This window comes from Mytilus galloprovincialis, chromosome 5, assembly GCF_965363235.1.
Source record: "Mytilus galloprovincialis chromosome 5, xbMytGall1.hap1.1, whole genome shotgun sequence".
In the NCBI taxonomy this organism is placed as follows: domain Eukaryota; kingdom Metazoa; phylum Mollusca; class Bivalvia; order Mytilida; family Mytilidae; genus Mytilus; species Mytilus galloprovincialis.
The window spans coordinates 22,275,879-22,303,320 of NC_134842.1; the positions used below are offsets into that span (position 1 = coordinate 22,275,879).

Here is a 27,442-nt window from a genome sequence, read left to right on the forward strand (position 1 = left end):
TCGGATTGATCGAACTTTTATGAAGAATTAGAGAGCTTCCGAGACGAACGTAAACAAACGTTGACAGTATCACATGTACAGCTGTACATTGAAGTATGTTATCTATTAGAGTTTGACCCGTTGAAAGTTTAATTATACATATGCACTGTTAACTTTATATTTCATACTCACATAACATGGCATCAAATGACCTTGAAAAGTTCCGAACTGAATGGAAAAACGAACTTCAGGGGAGTAATGTCATTCCAGATAAAAAAGGACAAAGTTCAATAGCTGTTGCTCCTACATTAGCAATCGATATTGTCCTCCCAGAAAGTATATCTAATACCTCGAATTCCAATCCAACAAATTGTTCTGAGTGCAGAGTTCACCCAGCTTTCAGGGAAAATAACAAGTGCCATACTTGTTTATTTGTCAATAATAAACAAAATAAAGAACATAAAACCAACACTCAGTTCTACCCATTCCAAATAGTTGATGGTCTTCTTAATTCAAAAGATAACATCAAACAAAGTTGTAGTCCTGAAAGAGAGTTATTATCAAATAATAAAGTGACAAGCACCTGTGAGAAGAAAAGAAAATATGATGCATTCAGAAAGGAAGACGCAAAAGACATCTTTTCCAATAAACAAGGTCGAAAGGAAGTTGATAAAGAGAGCTATTTAGACTTGTTTATTGCTGATTTGGTAAGATATTTTTTATAGAGTTAGTGAATATACAACATATGTCAGTGTTACATAATCTACATTTATATATATTTCCAATACTATGAATAATGCTGATACACCAATAGGATTTGATTTCCATTGGAGGAAATGTATTAGTTAACATTTTCCTATATATAAATCTTAGATATCAAAACAATGTAGAATTGACACCAAACATCAAAATTGATTGTCTTGCAAATTTCATCAAATAGCATTTTCATATTTTATATAAACATGCTTCTATGGTAAAGTGTCGGTTTTGATATGTATTTTGTCCTAACAGATTCCTCATTATTACCTTAGCATATTTTGCCGCGGCATTTGTTGGGCATCCGGCTGACCTTGTTCCATTTTATGTATATAGTTTTGCACTTTTTTATACTTTGAGGACTAATCGAATCAGATGAGTGTGTGAGTTTATTAGTATGTTTTATTTTATTGCATTATATTATGTTTGGGGAAGGTTAACTTTCTGGTAATAAGACCTGTCATGGCCTGGCTGGGGACTTGGGTAGGCAAATGCTCACAATAATCTGTACAAATACAGACTCCAAATGTCGTCCTTTATACGCCATATTTCATGGGTCCTAATTAAAGGAGACAAGAAGAAGGTAATAGAAAAAAATCAACAGTTTTTTTTGTCTTCTAACATGTCTGAACTGATTACCAAATTGGAGTTATAATAAAAATCAATTTGCTGTTGTTTTTTAATTTATTAATTTCTATTTTAGGATGAAATAAATGAAATTCCATTTTTTGATCTGACAGTCCCAAGGGAGGTTGCAATAAAAATATTTGAGCCTCTTGATCTCAAAGACTTGTGCAGATGTTCTCAGGTGAGTGCAATGAATGATATCATGTATATTTATATGTAGTTATTGTACATGTACATGTATGGTTGGCACCTGGTGTAAAATTTGAAATTAGAAAAATTTTCATCCTGATACTGTGGATTCATTATAATTTGTTGGACATTGTTGTGGACAATTTTCGTGGATTTCGTGGCAACAGATGAAACACGAAATTAAATGTTCAACGAATACCAAATTTTGTATCTCATTACTCAGTATGCTCATACTCGTAGCATCAACGAGCTTGTTTCACTGTTGCATCACATTTACTTCATGATTTATCCTACCATTTTCCTAAAATCGGTCAAGAGCAATTAAGGGAAGGCAACTGTTTAAAAATAAAATGATTTTATTGACTCAAAACGATAATTTTCTCTGTCATCGCTTATGTTTTTTTCGATTCTGAAGTCGATATTTAAACCAGATGTAATGCCACAATACTAAAACAAACAATTCCGGACTAATTTCCGGGAATAGTATTTTTTATCAAATTCACAGGAAATCATCAGCTTTTTAATATTTTACCTTTTAAAGTGTAAGAATATTAATGAAAATAGTTGCACTTGCTTTATTTAGCATAAAATCATTTACACTTTACAATTTAGTATGTAATCTGCGGAAGGGAATTTCAAGCAAGCATATTACATGGTAAACAAAGCACGTGTGTTAGTAGTGAAAAAATACTTTTTCAAAAAAATCATAATTGACAAATGTCTAAGCTGAAAAGTAATTAAATAATGAAGACAGTTGGTATGGAATTTTAATTTCTTTATAATATTAGTTCAGAGCTTGTGATTAATAGCCAGGTGTTAATTAAAAACACAGGTAAAGAGATTAGCAATCATTAGCCAATAGCTCCCTGAGGCATTAATATAGTTATTAGGAGGGCCCTCAGGATAATAACACTCTACTGGAGTGGCAGGTTAATTACATAAAATCGATAACAAAACAAAAACATGTTCAAAATGGTGATTTTGAAACTCGATCTCCAAGAAATGACCAAAATTATTTCTTTTGAAAAATAAAATTTGACCTAAATCCCAATTACACGTTTAGGACAAAATACTTTCAGTTTAGGCCACACCAATTTAATTTCTTGTTCTACGGATTTTTGGACTCCAAAATTTGGGGCGAGCGAGCGATTTGAAAATTTTAATAAAAAAATATTTAATTTGCAAATTTTTGAGGCGAAGCTTGAAAAGTAAAGGCGAGCGATTATAATTTTTTTTTGTAAACATAAAATAGTAGGTTTTGACAATATTAAAGCTTGATTTATCACTTGTACTTTGACATTTCTTTAATTTCTGAAGTATTTTTTCCCTGTTCACCAAGAAATAATTAAATCTGGGTTATGTATGTGTGACCGACAATGAGACAATTCTCCTTCCAAGTCATAATCAGTTTGGGGACAACCCCTTAATGTTATAAATATCCCTTTTACATGTTTTATGAGGGATCAATATAAGTTATAATATATTTGTTTGTACAAAAGGCTCATATTTTCTCAAAGAACTATATATCTATCTGGTATTAAATGGTCAAAACATGTCTAAGAATTTTGCAATATTCCTTGACTTTAAAACCATGTTAACACATTTACTTTAACAGTTTAATATTATTCAAAATAAGTGGACCTCTTTTAGAAAAGTTGTTTAAAATATGATGTAAGTCTCCTCTTTTTGAGTACAAAATTCTAAGTTTAAAAGGTTTTGTATAGACTATACAAAACCTTTTAAACTTAGAATTTTGTACTCAAAAAGAGGAGACTTTATTAGAAGAACTATACAAATCCTTGGTATTTCTATTTTCTTTTCTACATCAGTAAAATGACCCCTTGTCTGAGGGAGGGTTGTTCTCAACCTGATAATAATAAACACAGGTCAAAGTACGGCCTTTTACACAGGGCTTTGATACAGACCAAACAGCAGGCTATAAAGGACCCCAAAATTATTAGCGTACACAATTCGAAGAGGAAAACCAACGATCTAATTTATATATCATGTATATCCAAACGGGAAAATACCAATGAACAACATCAACAAACGATAACTGCTGAACGACAGGCCCCTGAATCAATCAGGACAGGTGCATAAACATGCAGCGGCTAAGGATAGTTTTGTTTCGCCAGCATACAATATAATTGCAGTTGAAGGCAAATCCTTCAGAAGTTCTTTGTACTTTATTCTTAAAACGAACATTTTTTAATAGGGAATATAAGTAAGGGGGAAAGTAACCAATTTTTTGCTCTTTTTATAATATTTACAAAAAAAAACGGTGCGGGAAATGGACATGATTACATTTCCGGATGCGGGAAGCGGGAATATAAAAAAAATTAAAAAAATCTGTTTTGAAAAAAATAGGTGCGGGCGGGTCCGTCGAACAAGGAATCAAATTGGTGTGGCCTTAGGACAAGATTGGCAAATATGACTATTTCTGGACCCTTGCTGTATATCATGTATACAATGTATAAACATGATAAACCTCTAATGATATTTTTGTTTTGTTTCAGATACAAATATATACTTTTGTTAAAACCAGGATGTTGATACATGGCTGATTTTGTTTTTGGTTTACTTCTGTGTTGATGTTTACTCTATATGTACATATCCTTTATTTATAAGACACATGACACACATTGATTATTTAATATTTTTTGTGTTGTCAATTTCCTTAATGACTTTAATAGTTTACACATGGTTGGTTATTTTAGGTTTCAAAGAGTTGGAAAAGTTTAGCAGATGATGAGTTGTTATGGAATAGAATTTGTCATAAGCTTGGTTATGAACAAGATACAGATGCTGTAGATAAATCCAAATGGAAGAATGTAGTTAGACATCATATTGAACAGGAAAGAACACTTGTATATAATTGGAAGGTACATTTAATATATATTATAAACTAAAGTTAGACGTAGAAAAAGCAATAAGTTAAGGTCAGTGTCATTGTTTTTTTCAGATACAAGCATTACAAATTTGACAGAAAATGGTTATCTCTATTATATACATTAAAAATTGGCACTTCTTTTTTCTTCAAACAATATGAAGTAATAACAAGAATTTTATAAGATGTTCATTTATGGCCTTTTAAACTATATGCAATGAAATTATAAAAAGAAAATTTGGTGGTTAGAATGCAATTTTTTTTTACATGGATAAGACCAGAGGATATTATCAAATATCTGACATGTATATAGTAAAAACTAGATGAGAGAACATCCTGTACAATTCAAATTTTATTTTAAAGAATTTTTAAGTCATGAAAATATATAATTGTGTGTTTTAGAACAGATTGGGAAGTTTTACACAGTTACAGCATATTCCAGGTGGAATATTGTGTGCAGTTAATTCTTCTGGTGATAATATTGTAGCTGGGTAACTATTTCCTCATTAAATAGAACATAAACATATTGGGATGTTAGACATGATAAAATTAGAATTTTATTTATTTTGTTTATAAAAATGTATATAGATTTGTTTAAGGTTGTCAGAAGGACATTGTCTTTTTTTTATAAAGTAGTATACAGAGCAATACACTTTTATAAAATTGAAAACAATCATATAACACCTTTTCTTGGCTTGGTGTTTTACTGTTTATGGTAATTTGAATATCTTTAAATTGGAATGATACTTTTTTGGTATAAATTATTTATAGTTTAATTTCTCGCTAGAGTCCGTAAGGCAAAAGTTAGAAAGCAATCAAGTTGAGATGACCAATGATTATCTGTTTATTACTATCTTACATATGGCGATGTTGTTGATTTCATTGATAAAGGCATGATTGCCCTTAGTTTCTAGCTATAATCTTTCATATCACTCTACTGTGATGAAAGGGAAATTATCAGTCAGTAAGATCAAAGGAAAATTTTGTAAAATAAAGATAATTGTACTTTATTCATGTTATTATTGGTATGTCTAATACCATATTAATTTAGCAAATAAATCCAATCCAATGAAATATATTTCTTTTTTCACCTCAACTGTTTTTCTCTTGTTGTAATATTTGATGTCCTTGCAGGTATGCCAATGGGGATGTTAAATTATGGAATGTTTCAGAACAGTTTGATTGTTTGTACCAACCATCTAACACCTCATTGGTCATTGATGAAAACACAGAAGGTGGAACTATTCCTAATCATGTGACTCATGTGGGCGTGTCCCCTACATTTGTTGTTGCTGCATACAGACATGGTAGGAACTAAAGTAATCACATGACTAGTGGACAAATGAAACAAAGTGCTTAGAAATTTTAATTTACTGTAAATTTAGAAATAGATGTTTGCATTTATAATTCATAATTGCAAACATTTTATGAAGAAAAATCACTACAAAAATTATGAATTCTTTTTTTATACGACCCCAAAAATTAAAATATTTTTGGTCGTTTATTGGTATCATGTTGTCATCCTCAGTGACATCCCAAGACAGATGATTTCAGGATAATAACTTTAGTATAATTAAATAGAAATCAATAAAATTTTGACAAAAGGTTTATAACCACTAAATGAAGGTTGGGATTTGTTTTGGGGGTTATGGTCCCAGCTGTTTAGGAATTAGGGGCCAAAAAAGGGGCCCCAAATATGCATTTTTATACAATCGCAAATAAAATTTTGTGGTCGTATATTGGTATGACGTTGGCTGCGTCGACCTCATCATCCGAAGACACATTGGTTTTTGCACTATAACTTTAGTTTAAGAAAATAGAAATCTATGAAATTTAAAACACAAGGTTTATGACCACAAAAGGAAGGTTGGGATTGACTTTGGGAGTTTTGGTCCAAACAGTTTAGGAATTATGGACCAAAAAAGGGCCCAAATAAGCATTTTTCTAGGTTTTCGCACAATAACTTTAGTATAAGCAAATAGAAATCTATGAAATTTAAACACAAGGTTTTATGAACACAAAAGGAAGGTTGGGATTGATTTTGGGAGTTTTGGTCCCAACAGTTTAGGAATTAGGGGCCCAAAGGGTCCAAAATTAAACTTGGTTTGATTTCATCAAAAATTGATTAATTGAGGTTTTTTGATATGCCGAATCTTACCGTGTATGTAGATTCTTAATTTTTTGGTCCCGTTTTCAAATTGATCTACATTAAGGTCCAAAGGGTCCAAAATTAAACTTGTTTGATTTTAACAAAGATTGAATTCTTGGGGTTCTTTGATATGCTGAATCTTAACATTTACTTAGAGTTTTGATTATGGGCCCAGTTTTCAAGTTGGTCCAAATCGGTGTTCAAAATTAAACTTTGATTTCAACAAAAATTGAATTCTTGGGGTTCTTTGATATGCTGAATCTTAACATTTACTTAGAGTTTTGATTATAGGCCCAGTTTTCAAGTTGGTCCAAAATTTAACTTTGTTTGAGTTCAACAAAAATTTAATCCTTGGGGTTCTTTGATATGCTGAATCTAAACATGTATTAAGATTTTTGCTTATAGGCCCAGTTTTCAAGTTGGTCCAAATCAGGGTCCAAAATTAAACTTTATTTGATTTCAACAAAAATTGAATTCTTGGGGTTCTTTGATATGCTGAATCTAAACATGTATTAAGATTTTTGATTATAGGCTCAGTTTTCAAGTGCGTCTAAATAGGGGTCCATAAGTAAACTTTGATTGATTTCAACAAAAATTGAATATGTGGGTTTTTTTGATATATGCTGAAAATAACCATGTATTTAGATTTTTGATATTTGGGCCCGGTTTTCAAATTGGTCCACATTGAGGTCTAAAGGGTCTAAAATTGAGAACTTTATCTGATTTCATCAACAATTGAATTCTTGGGGTTCTTTGATATGCTGAATCTAACCATATATTTAGATTTTGGATATTGGACCATACCCGGGTAATAGGTAAATGTCCAATTTAAAAATTTTTAAGTTTAAGTTCTTAGACAACATTCATTCTGTGTCAGACACCTATGTTGTGTCAACTATTTAACCACAATCCAAATTCAGTGCTGTATCAAGCTTGAATGTTGTGTCCATACTTTCTCCAACTGTTCAGGGTTCGACCTCTGCGGTCGTATAAAGCTGCGCCATGTGGAGCATCTGGTTTTAGTTTCCAGACAATAACTTGTGTTAAATTGTATGAATCTCTTTAAATTATGTCATCATTTTCCATTCTACAAAGGGATGATTAGGATTGACTTTGGGGAGGGGGGGGGGGGGGGTTATGGCTCAAACCATTTAGGAATTAGGGGCAAAATAGGGGGAAAACAAAGGTTTTTCTGGTTAAAGGACAATTGAGACAATTTAAAAGCAGTGTAAAGGAGATAATCCCAATCAATTTAAAGAACAATGTTTGATTACCTCCCTTACACTGCTTGTAATTATTAAGACATGATGATTGTCTTGAGGTGATTAGCTGTCAGTTTATTTTTAGCAGTTACTATTAATTAATATTAATTTTTGCCATGACTATGTATGTCATTTTATATTCTAAAAACTTTTATGATGTATTTAGATGGGTAATTATGGTTGCAAACTCCATTAGAAATTTGAATTGAGATACTGACCATATCTTGAGGGAAAGATTTTTTTTTGGAATAAGGGAAAGGGGGAGGTGAAAAAAAATGGAGGGGGACAAACAAAGCAAACAAACATGTAAAATGATTTTTTGTAAAGGGGGGGGGGGCAATTCGCAACAGCATAGTGTATTGCACAAAAGCAAAAAATTGAATATAAATTCAAATCATATAACCAATTTGAAGTTCCTTGAATACAGTTATTCTGTGTCAGAAATCTATTATGTGTTAAAGATTTTATTACAGTCCAAATTCAGACCTGTCATAGGAGTGAATATTGTGTCCATTTTTGCCCCAACTTTTCAGGGTTGGACATCTGAAGTCGTTTACAGCTGTTTATTGATCATAGCAATACTGATACTGTCACATTTTCTGCAATAATAAAAACATCGCAATAATTTCTGAAGTAGCAGTTCTACAAAGTTCAAGTACTATGTTTCGTGGATAATTCTCTGTGTTTTAACCAAAGTGACATTGGAGTTGTTTTGAATATGTATGTTTTTTTGCATGTTTTGACGATGTTGATAATACGATTCTTTTTTTTCAGGCAATGTTGACATCTGGAAAACAGATGGAGGAGATTGCACTGTACCTGTTCATGTGATAGAATGTAATGATAGACGTGGATTAAGAGCAGTGGGTGTCGCACAACATTCAGATTTAGTATATACAATCAGTGGTCCAAAAGATATCAGTTTTGTACATATCTGTCAGGAATGTACAGAACAAGGATTTACGAAGACAAGAGCTATCAATATTATGGATCATGTAAGTTGTATGCATATTGTGTGAAATAGGGTGTGGGAAATGTTTAATCTTTTATTTTAGTTTGATGCTAAATAAAATCACTTTCTGTATATGGATCAAATCACATGGCATTCAGTTTCATTAATAAAATCAGAAAACAAGTGACTTTTTGTGAAAAATGTATAGACCTTTTAGTCTTTAGATTAATTCATAATTTCATAGTTCATTCATGGGATGATTTTTTCTGTAGCTAACTTTTGTGTTCAGCAATAAAAATAAATTGTATAGTAGAATAAATTATCAGCTTCCACTACAAATTGAAACTGACCATCAATAAATAGTGCCTTAAAGTGGCATTACACACTAATCAAACAATCAATCTTTAATATACAGAGTTTATACAAAATTCTCAGAAATGATCCTGAATATGTTTAATTGTCATTTGTTCCATGTTTGCATTGTGTTCTGATTCTTTGTAAATATTTTTCGGGTAAATCTATTTCTGTTTGATGTGATGCTGTTCTAATCTTATTTTAATTGTCTGTTATTTATACTGTATCTTTTCTTTGGTAATCTGTTATGTAATAGGGAAATGTGTGTTAACACCTGAGCAAACATCCAACCTTATATCTTTTGCAAATTCTTTGACCTGACAATTAAACCATCCTGATGCAACTTTCTGCCCTATATTTCAATTTCGCTAATAAATGTGTCAGTGAACAAAATCCTCAAAGTCACACATAATGAGTTCATAGTAATTTCATAGTAATTTAAATAATTCAACTACCCCTGATTTCTTTCAGAACACACCATTTGAACTCATGATATGTAAAATTAAGGATTTAGTGCTCACTTTATTATCGACCTAATTTTTTCTGCTATAACCTATCTTGTAAATAAACACCTGGGAAATACTGTGTAGCAATGCCATTGGTATCCATGTTTGAATTAAACATAAATCATAATTTAATTACAACTTTTATTTTATATATATACATCACAATTATAATTTGGCCCTTGGGGAAACTACTCAGCTAAAAAATTTAATTTTTTGCTCCATGCCTAAACCAAGAGCCTAGCTATGTGCATACTGAAAGTAGCAAAGTATAGACCCCTGGCTTGACATCACACCAATCCAATTGGAACGATGGTTCAAAATAAATGCATGAGGCTATCAGGAAGCCTATGAGGCTATCATTCCTAGAGGCTATCATGCCTATGAGGCTATGAGGAAGCCTATAATGAGACAATGAGGAAGCCTATAAGGAGGCTATGAGGAAGCCTAGTAGTGTTGATGTTGAATTGGTGTTGGAATGAATTTGTATGAAATTTGACAGTTTATCCCCAGAAATTCTTGGGGGATGAGTGAAATTTTTGAAACAACCAGTGATAAAATTTCATAAATGTCCATAACACAGATGGTAACAGCTGAGTGTCCCCAAGGATTTGTGAGGTAAGGGAGGGGGTACCTTCAATAAAGCCATGAAAAGAAAAAAAAAATAATAATAAAAGTTATCACATAATAATAACACAATATCAAAATCAATTGTCAAACAAAAACAATATCATCCAGAAACTCTGTAAAAAACATGTGTATGGAACATTTGAAAATGAGCATGCCCTTAAAATCTACCTAACCTACTTTGAGCTGTTTTAATAGATGCTGGAGTTACCCTAATGTATCTGGTGTAACTATCTGAAGTCCAGCGCCCTAATGTTTTTATCAAGTGATCTTCTATTTTTGCCTTACCAGCACTAGTAGCTGCCCCAATTCTAAAACTATGACCATTATAATGACTTGAGTTGAAACCACATATATCCAGTACTTTTTTAATACAAGTGATGAAATATTGTCTTTCTAGAGGTTTCTTATCAATGGTTATGAAAAGTGGATCAGTTTGATTAGTAGGAGATAATTCTTTCCTTATTTGTATATATTCTAACAAAATTGTGTAAGGGCAGATAAGCTGACCTAATTTATGTAGCTGTATATTTATGCCTTTTCTAAAAGGATCTGTTTTTGATTGTTTTAATTTCAAAACTACTAAGTCTGTGTGAAATACAACATCTTCAATACATAAATTTATATGTGGATCAAATTGTGAGGCCTTTGACACTGTAAACTCGCCACATCTCAGAAATCCATAAAATGCGACAATGCATGCAGTTCTTAACATTAAATCAGTAAACTTGGAACAAAAACCTTTTCTCAAACAATTTACAATTTTTTCTAAAATTATGAAAGTTATTGGTAATCTTATGTGATTTTTTGTTTTTTGCAGTCTTTTTACAGAATTTAAAACATAATCAAGTCTGATTAAAGGTGTATTATGAGCAGATTGTAAGGGATCATTTTGATTACCCTGTACATATTTATACCTAATTCCACATAAATATAGTTTAATGGTAGAGTATTGTAAACTCAGAACTTTAAAGCAGTGGGCTATGAAATAAATTAAAATATCCTCAGAAATAGGAGGTAAACTAGAAAATTGAAAACCATTCAATAACATAAAAGTCTCAAATTTTCTGAACCCAGTATCATAAACAGTTCTTGTAGTATTAGCAATAGCACTGTTCCAAAGTTCATTCACTGCTTGATTTAGGACCACATTACATCTGAGCTGCTTGGGCACTTCATTGGATGTTGTGCTGCACTGGGAGCTAGTTTGCGGAATCTTTCTATCTGTAAACGAGATAGAGCATCACTTATATCATTCTGATATCCTGGAACATGTTTCGCACTAAAATGAAAGTTGTATTTACAAGCACACCATGTAAGTTTTCTCATTAATTTCATTATTTGTAAACACTTTGAACGTCCCTTTTTTACTATAGCTACTGTAGCTTCATTGTCACACCAGAAAAGAATGCGTTTTGTTGTCCACTGTGAGCCCCACAGTATTGCGGATACTACAATAGGGTATAATTCAAGAAAAGCCATTGAAAATGTTTTGTCAGGATAAGCAATGTTTGATGGCCATGATGAATAAAACCATTCTCCCTTGAAATATCCACCAAATCCTTTTGTTGATGAGGCATCAGTAAAAAGTTCCATATCATAACTTGAGTAAAATTGTCTACTGTAAAACATGTTCACACCATTCCAGCTGCTCAGAAAAAGTAACCAAAATTCTAAGTCAACACGGCATTCCTTATCTAATTTAACATAATGATGCAAATCATTGACAGTAGTGGACAGCCCTATGAGGTACGAAACAAAGGATCTACCAGGTAAAATGACACGTGAAGCAAAGTTTAAGTGGCCCAAAAGCTGCAACAATTCCCTTTTTGTACAAGATTTTTTCCTGCATAATTTTTTGATGAATTCACAAATGCGATCGACTTTATTAAGAGGTAGTCGAGCTTCCATTTTTTCAGAATCTAAAATAATACCCAAATATTCTAAACATTTAACAGGACCTATTGTCTTGTGTTTTGCTATAGGAATGTTCAGTTTTTTGAAAATCATCATCATTATAGCCATAGTCCTCTCACCATCAGCATCTGGTGGATCTATGGTTAGGAAATCATCCAATAAATGCAAAATGCTATTAACTTTGTAATTGTTTTCTGCAATATGACACAAAGCTTGGGATAAATGGTCAAAAATTTTGGGGCTTGAACGACATCCAAAAGTTAAACGGACATAAAAATAATACATTTTTTCCCATTTTATGCAGAAAAGAGGCCACTGACTTGGTATAATTGGACAATTTTTGAACGCGTCGGATATGTCGAACTTGCAAAGCCAGGAATTTCTTCCAAATTTCAAAATAACATCAATGGCGTCATCTATTCTTACATAAGACATTGAGCAATCCTGTTTGTCAATAAGATCATTAATACTTAGATGTTTGTCATCATTATGTGGTGAAGATAAGTCCAATATTAAGCGCTTTTTACCAGAATATTTCCCTTCTGCAATACAAATTGGGCTTACCCTATATTCTTGAAAAGGGGGATCCTTAAAAGGCCCATACAAGAAACCTTTAAAAACTTCTTTCTTTATCAACTCAGAAACCACATCTGGTTGTGTCCTAGCAGATAAACTATTCCTACATTCTTTTGTAGGTAAATCTGTTGTAGATACCATAGTATCAAACCCTTTCTCTAAGCCATTGCATAAATAGTTTACAAATTTTTTGTCAGGATGAGATATTAATTCTTTTGCAAGTTTAATAATATTAATTGGAGTAGTTGCCAGATATGGAAAATCATGTAGTCATTGACCTTGCTTATTTGTTGTTATTTTCTCAAACTTTTGTGAAGAGTTTACTGTATGTGGCTTAGATTGTACTTCAGTCCTACCTTGAGAGGGGAAAACTTTTTGACAAGATAATAGGGTATGACCAGCAACTTTACATCTACTACAGATATGTGAAAAATGACAAAAACTCCTGGTACAACCCCTACTGGTATTAAAATTATTGCACACCTCCCGCCCAGAATGATAAATCTTCTTTCTACCTAACTTATCAGTAGTGTCTACCTGCCTTGATACTTTATCTGGGTAGTCTTGATACGCCATGGAGGTTTGCATAGGACAAAAAGCAGTAGTGTGATCAACCAAATTACAAATTTTGCAAACATTTACATTCCCACCAGCAACTATTAATGAAAGAAGATCTCTATCTCTTTTGCTCCAGTCAACCTTAATCCTTCTCTCCCTTAAAAGAGCTGCTGATTTTGCAGAAAACAATTTATGGTAATCATAAAATCTGTCACCATAAAAATTACTAATATCTATTATCTCATCTTCATAAGCATCTAGCTCTGCTCTACGGTCAGGGTAAACTGATGACATGACCCTTTTAAACTTGCCAAATGCCTTAATGAATTCTTGAATTGTGAGTTTCCTATTAAGACGGGGATCTGGCTTCCCAGAAATATTTAATTCTAAGCCATTAGCTGCAACAGAGTGAACTTGGGGAGTTTCATAATTTGGGATAAGAAGAGATGCCAAATTAACATCCTTACCGTCAATGATTTGCTTTTGAATAGAAGAAGATATAATGTCCACATTAGAATATTCATCCGAACGCACTCCACATGAAACATTTCCAACTTGTGGTCCTGAGATGAAAGATGCATGCTCTTGTGTATTTCCATGTAAAACGGTGTTATTTCCTCTGTTAGAAGTTTCACTCCTATTTCCAATCCCTGCATGGTTGTACCACTGTTGAAGATTGAATTCGCGATCTCTACCTGCGTCATGAGTATAATTGTCTCTGTAAATTAGCTGTTTGAAGGTCTCTTGTAGTCCTGCAAAACACTGAGCTATGTTCCTGTCTGTTCCACCATTCTCATTTTCGCCATTTGAAACACTGCTTCTGTGTTGATGCACTGATTCTGCTAAGGTAATTGGAAGAGTGCTCTCTGGTGAGGAATCTGTGTTAATCTCATCACTAACGGTCTCTGTCTGTTGTGTCTCTAAAGGTGTTACTCCATCAAAACAATTCTCTAAATAAAGTTGTTTTAACACTTGTTTTGACATACCAGTAGGTGTTCTTATTCCCTTTTTGTTAAGTTCTTCTTTTAGTTTGTTTATTGTCCAGTTTGAAGGGTTATTAGAATCCCATTGGGTCTCATACGGAGAACTCCTAGTTTTCCTTCGCACACCTTTTCCTCTGCCAGACATTTTGTTGTCAGTAATTGTCCCAAAATAATGTTTATTTTTCAGGTTACAATAGTCTGAATTAAATTTAGTTGTTTAAAAACTGTAATATAGCTTTGGTAAAGTAATCCAAACACTGAATGTTCAATTTTTTAGCTAAAACACTATTAGAGCCAATATTATTTTTATAACTGCTTAATCTGCATTTAAATTTAGTTGTTTAAAAACTGTAATATAGCTTTGGTAAAGTAATCCAAACACTGAATGTTCAAGTTTTTAGCTAAAACACTATTAGAGCCAATATTATTCTTATAACTGCTTAATCTGCATTTAAATAAATGAATACTCAAGGCAGCATACACAGGTTTTTAATACACAACTTCTTAATGGGATACTCCTAAGTGGGAGGAGTTAAAACTGCACCCAGATTAATGTATCAAGAAACAAAGGACAAAGGAAGCCAAATGCCACAAGTGGTCACTAATTAACAAGACATGTATATTTGTATTGGAACTGATGTAATTAGACCTCCTGCTAAGAACATGTGATAAACTTCACATCTAACTGATTTACATATGATAATAAATCTGTTTCATCTCAACAGCAAAGAAAATACACATCCTGGGAAATCCTAAAATAATGACTACTGAGTAATTAAAATCAAACTATGTATAAACCTAACTTATATAACATATAAGTACCTATTTAAAATTTATAATAGAAAGCATTCTAAATCAGGACTCTTTTCCATAAATGTTTAACTTCAATCAATTAATTTTGAAGCAGATAAAAAATAAATGTCATATTTTAAGTGACACACATATATATGTACTGAAAAGGGAGCATTTTTCATAGATTATTTATTTTTATGTAATTTTTGTAGATTTCTGCATCAACAATTTTGGAGGAACCAAGTACTTATAGCAAACCACAACTTGTGATAGCCACAAAATTCCATGTGAATGTATATAAAACAGAAGACAGCAATGCTGATATTTTCAGTCATGTGACCAACATCCACAATGTGATTGGCTCACCTGTGACCTGTATGGATGTAAGGTCGTCACCATCACAAGTGGCTGTAGGATTAGGATCCTATGGAGGAGCAATAGATCCTTACAGGGTAAACATTTGAATTAATTTTATTTTGTGAAAATGTGATTGGTAAATCATTTTTCTAGAAAAAAAACCACCAACTTCTTCCATCTATATCATGCATATTTAAATTATTTCTGTTACAATATGGTGTATTAATTTATTTTAGTTGGTACACATTTTTTAAAGGCAGTGCTTTAAGGCCTGACTTTCAAGTCATGAGGTTCATCTTTCCTTACGCAAATCTTTGCTGGGGGTCAATTTGCAAGAAATAGATCCGGAAATGTTTAAATTTCTCCTCTACTTTTTGTGGTATGTATTGGTTTTTGTTCCTTTCATTTACATTGGGAAATAAAGAAACGATCAGTGTGTATTGTTCGTTTTAAAAATCTGTTTATTAATGTGTCTTTTGCATTATAAGCAGTCAATCTGATTACAAACTATCATTATTCGAATTCCGTGTGGAAAGAGGTCCGTTCAATTTCGAGTACTATTTGCGATCTAAAGATATTTTAATATCATTTCACTCGTTGATATAACATGATATTATAATTAAAAGTCGACTGAACGTGAATTATATTGCATAATATACAATTTAAAGTATTTCTGTACGTGAAGCCGTATGACGTTATAGTTATTTCGGTCTCAGTTATGTAAAATATGAAATTATCGTTCCTGAATAGGGTTCCACTAATTAAAGACAAGAAGCGTCAAAAAGTGATAAGAAGCGACAATAAAATTAAAATAGCGATAAGAAACGACAATATAATTAATTTAGCGAGAAGAAGCGTCAAGAAGACTATATAGCGACTATACATAAATAAAAAAAATGTCATTGCAACAACTTATTCCCCATAGATATTAAAAAAAACATGCATTATTTTTGTCGAGCCTTCGACTTTAGTCGAAAAAGCGAGACATAGCGATCCTACATTCCGTCGGCGTCGTCGGCGGCGTCCACAAATATTCACTCTGTGGTTAAAGTTTTTGAAATTTTAATAACTTTCTTAAACTATCCTTGAATTGTACGAAACTTTGACAGAAGCTTGTTTATGATCAGGAGATAGTATCCAGAAGTAAATTTTGTAAAAATAAAATTCCATTTTTTCCGTATTTTACTTATAAATGGACTTAGTTTTTTCTGCCAGGAAACATTACATTCACTCTGTGGTTAAAGTTTTTAAAATTTTAATAACTTTCTTAAACTATCCTGGAAATGTACAAAACTTGGCCAGAAGCTTGTTTATGATCAGGAGATAGTATCCAGAAGTAAATTTTGTAAAAATAAAATTCCATTTTTTCCGTATTTTACTTATAAATGGACTTAGTTTTTCTGCCAGGAAACATTACATTCACTCTGTGGTTAAAGTTTTTAAAATTTTAATAACTTTCTTAAACTATCCTGGAATTGTAAGAAACTTGGCCAGAAGCTTGTTTATGATCAGAAGATAGTATCCAGATGTAAATTTTGTAAAAATAAAATTCCATTTTTCCCGTATTTTACTTATAAATGGACTTAGTTTTTCTTCCAGTTAACATTACATACAGTCTGCAGTTAAAGTATTTAAAACATTTTTAAGATTCTTAAACTAGCCTGGATTTTTACCAAACTTGGACAGAAGCTTCTGACAATCAAAAGATAGTATCGAGAGGAATAATTTTATTGATTTTTTTCATTATTTTTGATGAGTGTGTGATTAACAGCAAAAGTAGGCGAGACACTGGGTTCCGCGGAACCCTTACAAATTTTTTATTACAGGGGCGGTTATAAAACATTTTTTATATTACTGTACATTGATAGATAAAAATATGTTTTTATTAAGAAGAAAGGAATTAGTTTTTATTAGATATAAAAAAAAATATATTTTATGCACACGCCAAAAATTGGCCATCAAAACAAAAAAAAATCAATTTCCTTTTAAAGAAGTTATTGAATCAAAACCATGCAATATCATTTCCTTTCTAACAGTAAAATTCTTCTTTTTCATAGGGACATATTTGATAGGTGTAGCTTCACCCTATCACATCAAATGAGAATAGCCTCGTGAGAGAATTACGATTCGCTTGTCCCTTGTTAGTTATTGTCGCTTCGTCACTAAATTAAACTTCTTGTCGCTGTTTGTCTCTAAAATTCTTCTTGTCTCTTATTAGTGAGACCAGTCAGTTCCGTCCTTAACTTCCGTTTTTGCACTGCAAAACAATCACACAATTAACGATGCCTAGTCCTTGTTGGTGTGTACCTGAGTGTCATTTAAGAGGAGGACTTGCATTTCTAAATGACTTAATAAGAAGGAAAAGTTGGATCAACGCCATGGCTCAAACGTAGATTGTCATGTGCGATGCAATCGTAGAACCCATATCAATCAGCTGTTGTTTGCAAGGCACATTTTACTGAAAACGACTACGTTCAGGAAACTATTCATGGTAAAACTTTATTTTCTTTAAGAAATATATACTGTTATTTATATAATCGCCATGCAAGTAAACCAAAGTCTGTTTGCAACCGCAATTATCGTTTTAGAATAAAAAGGGGGGTGAATTCAAGACGTCATAACTTTTGGGATTACGATTCAATATCATCTGTTTGACATTTTTTGGTTAATACTACAATTGTATGGGTTTTCTACAAGAGATATATTATACTGATAATTATTTAGCAGTAATTATGTAAATTTAGGTTGTAATGACAAGAATTCATGAGCTATGCCTTAGAGCTTATGTTTGTATTGTTTGTCAATATGCCGAATCCAAATAAAGTTTTTACTTTTTATGCCTCGGGCTTTCTTGAAAAATATCAATGACAATGTAAACAGGAACAAAACATTGACATGAATGATGCTCTCCACCTATGTTATAGTTATTTAGGTATGTGTGTTGCACAAGTCTTTCACAAGTTTCAAAAAAGCTAATGTTATAAAACTTTTTTCAGGGCACATACCCACTTTATAGAGACTTGTCTACTGCCATGCATTCCTATCCTATTTTCATGCACCATTTGTAAGCAAGAGACTGAATGGTTTACAAAATTAAAAATCAGGACGGTGTCCCGTTAAACCAAAAGAACTAAACTGGATGAATATTGTAGAAGAAATCTAGAGGAAAGTTTTGATTTGTGAAATTGGTTTTCCTGAACAGATGTACATTCATCCTGCAGGAAAGATTTATAACTGTCCACCACCAACTGACGAGCTAATGTTGAGCTTCACAGATGGAATTACTCAAACACCATAAATGCCTATGTTTTCAGCACAGATTTCACAAATCATGACACAGCTGTGCATTTTTATGCCCCACCTACGATAGTAGGGGGGCATTATGTTTTCTGGTCTGTGCGTCCGTTCGTCTGTTCGTCCGTTCGTCCGTCCGTCTGTCCCTCTTCAGGTTAAAGTTTTTGGTCAAGGTAGTTTTTGATGAAGTTGAAGTCCAATCGACTTCAAACTTGGTACACATGTTCCCTATGATATGATCTTTTTAATTTTAATGCCAAATTAGAGTTTTAACCCCAATGTCACCGTCCACTGAACATGGAAAATGATAGTGCGAGTGGGGCATTCGTGTACTGGGGACACATTCTTGTTTATACCTGTTAAGAGTCGAAAACTAAATATTATTTTTATATAAATAAACATAATTGTGTCATTTTAGAACTTATATTTTTCCAAAGGATGCATGAATGAAAGTAGTGAAATTCATTTTGCTTTGATATATAGATTTGAATTACAATTGTTCATGTTATTGTAATGCATATAAAAATAAGGAGATGTGGCACAATGTAAATATATGATATTCTGTGAGTTTATCAAACTAAAGGGGATAAGAAATGGGTATAAGCAGTTACAGGACTGTACTACTGTACAATCTCCAACAATGAGAAAAACTCATACTGTAAAGAGAATTTCATATTTACAAGTAAGTTTTGTTTTTGCATTGAATAATTTTCTTCTATTGTCTTAAAAGCAAATATGGGAAGTGGTTAAAATGCTAATGAGACAGCTTTAATGGCCACCAGATGTCATTGTTACCTTGATTAAAAACTCCTTTTTAGCTCACCTGACCTGACTCATCACTTGGTTTCGTCGTCCATAAACTTTTACAAAAAATCTTCTCTGAAACTACTGTGCCAAATTTAACCAAACTTAGCCAAAATCATCATTGCGGTATCTAATTTAAAAAATGTGTGGTTAGACCCGGTCAACCAACCGAGATGGCCACTATGGCCAAAAATAGAACATACAGGTAAAATGTAGATTTTGGCTTATAACTCTGAAACCAAAGCATTTAGAGCAAATCTGACATAGGGTGAAATTGTCTCTTCAGTGAAGATCTATCTGCCCAGGAAGTTTCAGACAAATCTGACAACCCGTTGATGGATTGCTGCCCCCAAATTAGTAATTTGAAGGAAATTTTGCAGAGTTTGGTTATTATCTTAAATATTATTATAGATAGAGATAAACTGTAAACAGCAATAATGTTCTGCAAAGTAAGATCTACAAATAAGTCAATATGACCAAAATTTTAAGTTGACCCATTAAAGAGTTATTGCCCTTTACAGTCAATTTTTAACAATTTTCATAAATTTTTGTATTTTTTGTTAATTGTTAAAAAATATTTTCAACTGTAAATACTGGGCCATGTTTATTATAGATAGAGATAATTGTAGCACCAAGAATGTTCAGTAAAGAAAGATCTACAAACACATCCCCATCATCAAAAACACAATTTTGTCATTTTATATGTGTCTGTTGTTTAATATGCACATAGACCGTCCAAGGTGAGCGACACAGGCTCTTGCGAGTCTCTAGGTCATTAATACAGGTAGATAACTTTATCATGTTTATACTGAAAAATAATTTTGCTTGGAGGGAGAATTTTAAAAAAGTTCTGTCTTCAAAAGAGTTGACATGTTACTATGTACATTAACCATTATGTTACCTGATGTTCTAGCAATACACACAGAACGGAGACTAGTCAATCTTTGTGAATTAGTTTTCATAGGATAGGAGTAATTGAATATGTGTATATAATCAATAATTAAAAATAGTTTTATTTACATTAAAAAGGAAAAGTTCTTATGTCTTAAAAATGCATTTCATGGCGAGGTACAGAAAATATACTGTAAACAGTAGACTATAGATATAGGTGAACTAGGTACAAGAGAACTCTAAATCTTAAATACTACAAACCACCTCTGTTCTATGGAAGATAATGATATAACTGGACTAGAAATACACACAACCTGTAATTAACTGCCTTTACAGCGCTTTCGCGCTTTGATTATGTATATTTTATTTTTTCGAAAATGTGTACTCTACAATGGAATTTGGCGTGCATGGTATCTTATAAATTACAGTTAAAGAGTAATTCAAAGAAGGTTAGGAACAGAAAAGATCTATGAAATTAAAAACAGAAATATGTAGATCAGACCTAAACTTGTTGTTCTCCAGATTTCTGAGTTATTCCTTTGAAAGGCAAAATTAATAATTGTATGATGACCTTTCCTTTTCAAGTTGTGTGAATCACTAAAAACTTTTTACCAGTTCCACTCTGGCTGATAAAGTTCAATTATAACACAAGCCAAAATGATAAATCTACTCATATTTGAATTAGTGAATCAATTATAATTCTGAAAATTACAAAATGCATAAAACTTGTTAATTTATTAGAAAAAAATGTACTTTGTTTCTCTCAGGTAAAAGTTTATGATGCTAACAGTGGTAAACTAGTGTCCACTCTATACAACCACACCTGGACAGTTACTTGTGTCAATATAGCAGACAGTCCAGACAATCTTCTGACCACTGGTAGTGGGGATAGAAGGTAATTAGAATACAGCTTTGTAAAGCTTTACATATTCTCGTCTCGACATACATGTAATATTTGCCACTGGATGTTTTTGGAGTTTTCTCTTTTCTCTTATGATAATTCCTATCAAAATGTATCATCTATTATTAACTTTTCAGTTTTGTTACTTGTTTGATTTTATATCTTTATCTTTATTGTCATAACTTCATTTTAGTTTACTGTTTTTACATCTTTTACGTTTCACTATCTATTTAAACTGGTTGTCAACATGTTTTGATATGAATAAAAACATGAAAATGAAAAGTTGTTGGGTTAAAGAAGTTTTTTGAGATTTCAATCTTCCACCTTTTTATATCCTTTAAAAAAAAACTTTAAAAAACTACATCATAAGGATTTCTGAAATTTGGTTTCAGGGTTTATATAAGTCAGCTATACCGTGTGATGCATATTTAGATTCATCACTCAACAACTTCCTGTTTACTATCAAGTATTTGGACGGTGGTATCATCTGTGAGCAGTAGCTTGCAGTTTCACTTGTTTATTCATAAACAGTCGATAAACAAAATGTACTATAAAAAACCCTATAGGAAAAGTAACGGTGAAATACTTAATATCCTTTGTTTTTCTATTAATGAAAACACAAAATAAATAACAAATTATACAGTATTAAAGAATGCTCACAGTTATTGAAAGCTTAAAGTACTTAACCTGCTGAAAAGAAATCATGGCAGCCTACACTTAATTTTGGTTCATACAGTAATGTCATATACAGTACAGGAACATATGACCATGTGCAATTTCAAAAACAAATTATATAGGAAAACAAAAGAAACGCTTGAGTGTTGCTCACCTGACCTAATTTTTACAGAGTACGGGTATTTGACTTGAGATCAGAGAATATGACCCACTTACTGTCTGGTCACTCTAGCCAGGTGAACACAGTACAGATGGATGACATTAAGGTTGTATCAGGTGGTGATGATGGATTTGTTAGAGTCTGGGATCTAAGGATGTCAAAGAAACTCTGGGAAATACATAACAGGTAATTTACTGTTAGTTTTCCTGTTAAAATTGTTTTACACTAGTCATTTTGGGGCCCTTTAAAGCTTGCTGTTTGGTGTGAGCGAAATCTCTGTGTTGAAGCTTAAGGCTGTACTTTGACCTATAATTGTTTATTGTTTACGCATTGTGACTTGGATTGAGAGTTGTTGCAATGGCACTCATACCACATCTTCTTATTTAAATAAATAGGATAGTTTAGAAACAATCTACAATTTTCAAAGGGGAAACAACTTGTGTTAAAAGTGGGTAATATATACCGTATAGCGGGTTATTTTCACGGGTGTAAAATTTCGTGATTTAGGGGCAACAAAGTATACGAAAAATTTTGGTGGTTTTTATTTTGGCGGATTCTTTTATCCCAATTAAATATTTTGGCGGATACTGAAATGGTTGCAGTTAAAAAGTTGTAAAAATTGACAAACAAGGGTCTATTGTCATGGTCAAATGATTGTTTTACCTGCATGACGTCTTATTTATTGATTATACATGTATTTTTATACAGTTAATCATTAGAATACCAGTACATAGTTATTTGTCACAGGTATACAGACTTCTTGTAAATGTTACGATGGATTAGTTACGAAATTGACGGGACCTTTGATGTACTAATTAGATTATAAAATTATCATGAGTGACCTGCAACTCTTATATAATTTGACAATAATTAATAAGAATAAAATACCTTACAGCGTACCTTACACTCCTATATTATTATTTATTTTATTATGTAATCAATACCCCCCAAGGGTGACTGGGAAATAGAAATATGGTCACTTGGTCTTCTCCCGACCGGCAGTAAAACGCTTGCTGAAGTGGGGCGTCCGTTTGGCTGTGCGGGATGTATTAAGTTCGCAGTCACGTCTGGTCAGAATGGGGACGTCAAATCCGATGTCTCGTGTAGAGTCTGTAGGTGGCCTGTTGCAAGGCAAAATTTCTGTCCCTATCCAATAAACCCTCATTTTCCAGTGGCAGTCCTAATTTTCCCGACCATCATCCCAGATGGCCTCTTTTATTTCAAGACCTACCTATAGTATTTATTGTGAACTTGTTCTCGTCCTGAATATGCATGAAATATTTGCCACTGGAGGTTAAGCAACCAACAATCAATCAATTAATGTAATCAATAACCTAATTAACACTTGACAGCCAGTGAACAATGGCCTGAAGTTTAAATTATCATAAACAGTTATTGATCTGTCAAACGGGAAAAAATAGATAGTTTACATAACGCTTTAGCTATTAGAAAGTATCGAACATATGCATAAATTTTCGCAGAGTTTATTTTCGCAGAGTTTATTTTCGCGATTTTTCTTGACCCGCCAAAATAAACGAAAATAAACACCCCGCGAAAATAACCGGCTATTCAGTAACAGAATCAAATTGGAAATTGGCAAATAAACTATGTTTGTTTGATGAGAATGAATTATATGTGCAGTGTAAACTTAGAATTACATGGTGGTTAGATTTATTAGTTATTGGTTAAAGAAACTGCAATGTCCAGGATGAACCATCTCTGATGAAAATTACAGTATCAACCAGACCAATAAATCAAATGCACTTTGCTATTTTTGCAAATGATTACACATGATGTTTAATAACTATCTAGACAACTGATCAATGGACACAATTGGTAGATATTTATTGCGATTTTAGGTAATGCTGCATAGAAATAATGCCATCAAAACTTAAATACAAGGTTATATTTTTGCAAAACGTTTTAACGTTGCAAATTTTCGCAATAATTAAAACATCAAAAATTTCTGAATTAACAATATTTAAGAAATATGTACGCAAGTGGCCAGTACATCAAAAACATTATTTTCTTACTTCAGTGTTTCCTTTTGAAATATGAACACAAATCATTAGAATGAGACAATTGGATCAATATCCCTAATGAGCCTCCAATTGAGGAACACAAAAGTTGTGTGTAAACAAAAAATCTCTGTGTAGTGATATTGGACATGTTTCAATTTTTAACAAGTGACTTAGCTTAACCATTTGTGTTGATCTGGAAAGTATAGGACCATAGAATAAATGTGTAAAACTATGGAGTTATTATATGTATTCAATTAGTATTAAATTTTCAAAGAAATTATTGTGTGAAAAAAGGGACTTTTTACCATGAAGAGCCGCATCACAAAAGGATTTTCGGGGTATGCTAATATACGGGAAAATGAATCACACTTCGTACCCGAAAATTTAACCACATATGTGAAAATGTCTCAGCTTCGAAACGATCCATCATACATACCCAAGTTTACAATATGGACTGAGCTACAGAAGAAAACTTTACCATTACCGCCTGTGCAGAAACAATTGCGCATATTGCCCCAATTATAGAAACAACAAAATAAAAGTTACATTCTTATTTTATGTAACTGTGCTTTTAGCAGTCAAACTAAATTGAACTTATAAATCTCAGCTTCTTTAGTTACTGACAGTCTTGTTTGCAATGTCAATGATTTTATCCATGATGTCATGACAGAATGCAGGTTCTCTGAAGTTCTACCTCATTAGCTCCAAATTCATAATTGTTGATTTTTAACCAAAATATTCATATTGAAAAGTGTAAAAGAGTTGCAGCCAATTTTTTGGGAAACCATGCATTGGCCTAAAACATTAATTTCATTCGAACTAGGCTCAAAACTTGATAGAAATGCTCCAAAAAGCCTTGATTTCTACCTGTTTCTATATTTTTTTTATTATAGCGTGTTTAAAACATCCCATTTTACTACAGCAAGTTTTTATAAGTTATTTAACTGTAAACCTACTAACTATTTTAGACATCCAGTGCAGCATTGTCATTTTACAAAAGACAGATTGATATTAGGGAATGTTCCAACCAGTAAGATGCCTTTTGTGGATGAATTTGAAAGTGTTACACACAGAAGGTAGGAGAAATATATGATTACTTGTAAATTTTGTTAATAGCCTCATTTTTTTAAAATATTGATAAAATTCAATACCTTACATTAGATAGGTGTAGAGATAGCTGACCAGTTTGGTTTTGACAGTCACAATGATAACCATACATTGCTAAACAACTGTCACAAGGCAAATAAGACATGCTAACAGAGTTTGAATGAAGATGTAAAGTCCTGAAAATGTATAGAATGGATATATAAATTATGGTCATGTTTTGACTGTCCCTTTGGTATCTTTCGTCCCTCTTTTAGATATATTTTATTTCTGTCATTTATAGCAAGCAGATTCTAATTTTGTTTTCCACTATAAAGGGTCAAATATAATGGAAAAATATTAATGTTGTGCAATATCAGAGCATTGTTTTGTCCTCTTTAAATTGCTCTTTTATTTTGTCTTATGTGCCCAAAAAGCATTTGCAAGCATGCATGTGTAAACATTTTACCATTTACATTTTAAATTGCTTAATTTGAAAACAACGTTAAATTGAAAAGATTTCACATATTATTAAGAGGATTTCCAGCATTTCAAGAAGACAAAAGCAATGTATTTTCAAATGTATTTCCAATCTTTCAAGTAAATGGAAACAATGTACTTTAGCATCATTAGAATAGTTGATCATAACATAAAACAATGATCTTCTAATTTTAGATACAGAGGTTCTATTCAGGTTTATGATTTCTCCGTGGACCAGACGACACAAGGAGTACCTGACATCTGTCACTCAACATATGATGAGCCAGAAGCTTCTCACTATAACATCAGTTTAGCCATGCCGTATGATAAATTATGAGAAAAAGAATTGTAGATTCTCTGTGTACATTGAGTGGATATGATAAAGGGACATAACTCTTTAGTCATAAGCGGCATAAGCCTAGTTTAGTATAGCTTCTGTATTACAGAGGAGTACCAGACATCTGTCACTCAAAATATGATGAACCAGAAGCTTCTCATTATAACATCACCTTATCCATGCTTTACGATAAATTATGAGAAGAATTGTAGATTCTCTGTGAACATTGAGTGGATATGATAAAGGGACATAACTCTTTTGTCATAAGAGGCATCACAGAACAATGTTAGCCTAGCTTAGTATAGCATCTGTATTAGAGGAGTACCAGACATCTGTCACTCAACATATAACGAACCAGAAGCTTCTCATTATAACATCACCTTATCCATGCTTTACGATAAATTATGAGAAGAAGAATTGTGGATACAAGCTAAGTCTCTGTGTACTTTGAGTGGATATGTCAAAAGGGACATAACTCTGTACTCATAAGAGGCATCAAAGAACTATTTCAGCCTCTTTTAGTATGACAACTGTATTAAGGTGAACAGATTTGCTAATTTTGGCAACTATATGAAATATTGTCACACAATGCTTGACCATTTTAAGATATTTACTGAGATAATTATATTCATCAAAACATAAAATTGTATGGAAATCAAGATTTTAAAAAGAAGCAGTGTTTTTTTCGTACTAATAGACCATGTTATTGTAATTTTTGTTATACATTGTACGAAATTTTTTTTTTAGTTTTGTATAGTACAAGTATACTGTAATGGAAATAAACATAATAAATGTGAAGTTAAAACTGGTTTCAATCTTGATCTGTTTTGGCTGACAGTCGGACCAAATATGTACATGCAGTACTTAATAGAATTATAAGCCAGGTACCTTAGGAACTTTGATGAGTTATTCATATATTTCTCTTATTGTGTACTGGTCTTAATATAAGATAATGGTAACAGGGGTTGTTCAGTTGAAACCAGCACCTGACAGGTACCTCGATCTTATGAATTGACTAGGATTTTCAATTTTTAAAACTTCAATTTGGATCATTTGGTGGTTCCTTCCTTGCACACTTCCTTGATCTACCAACAAAATCTGAATCCATTAGTCCTGAAAGTGGTGTTAAACCACTAATTAATCCAATCAAATCTTACTCATGATATATAAAATGGTAGCCATTTGGATTTCTTGTATTTTAATCAGTTTATTTGAAAACATGTATCAGTTTGACATAATAAGCAATAAACTATGTTTCATTTAGGAAATGTTGATTCATTCTACATTTTTGTCATAAAATATAGTATGTGTGGACCTTATGGTATAAT

At 32.3% G+C, this 27,442-nt stretch overlaps 2 protein-coding genes across 2 annotated transcripts in view; both read left to right on the plus strand.

Annotated features, from left to right (window-relative positions):
• LOC143075413 (electron transfer flavoprotein beta subunit lysine methyltransferase-like) overlaps positions 1-27,442 on the plus strand; it is a 58,318-nt gene continuing 30,876 nt past the window's right edge. Inside the window, exon 1 of the mRNA XM_076250812.1 lies at positions 1-93. The gene's annotated coding sequence lies outside the window, so the exon portion shown is untranslated. The remainder of the gene's footprint in view (positions 94-27,442) is intronic.
• Positions 51-26,840, plus strand: LOC143075412 (F-box/WD repeat-containing protein 8-like). Its single transcript, XM_076250810.1, has 11 exons — positions 51-686; positions 1,439-1,543; positions 4,269-4,433; positions 4,841-4,929; positions 5,573-5,745; positions 8,624-8,844; positions 15,324-15,563; positions 21,225-21,352; positions 22,206-22,379; positions 25,183-25,290; positions 25,973-26,840. The coding sequence occupies exons 1-11, from the start codon at positions 177-179 to the stop codon at positions 26,112-26,114; spliced, it is 2,055 nt and encodes a 684-aa protein (XP_076106925.1). The 5' UTR covers positions 51-176; the 3' UTR covers positions 26,115-26,840.

Excerpts from the sequence above, each read along its gene's own strand:
- LOC143075412 (XM_076250810.1), top strand. The coding sequence starts at position 177 with ATGGCATCAAATGACCTTGAAAAGTTCCGAACTGAATGGAAAAACGAA. Across the intron at positions 687-1,438 it reads ACTTGTTTATTGCTGATTTG|GATGAAATAAATGAAATTCC; the intron begins GTAAGATATTTT and ends TTTCTATTTTAG. Across the intron at positions 25,291-25,972 it reads GAAAGTGTTACACACAGAAG|ATACAGAGGTTCTATTCAGG; the intron begins GTAGGAGAAATA and ends TTCTAATTTTAG.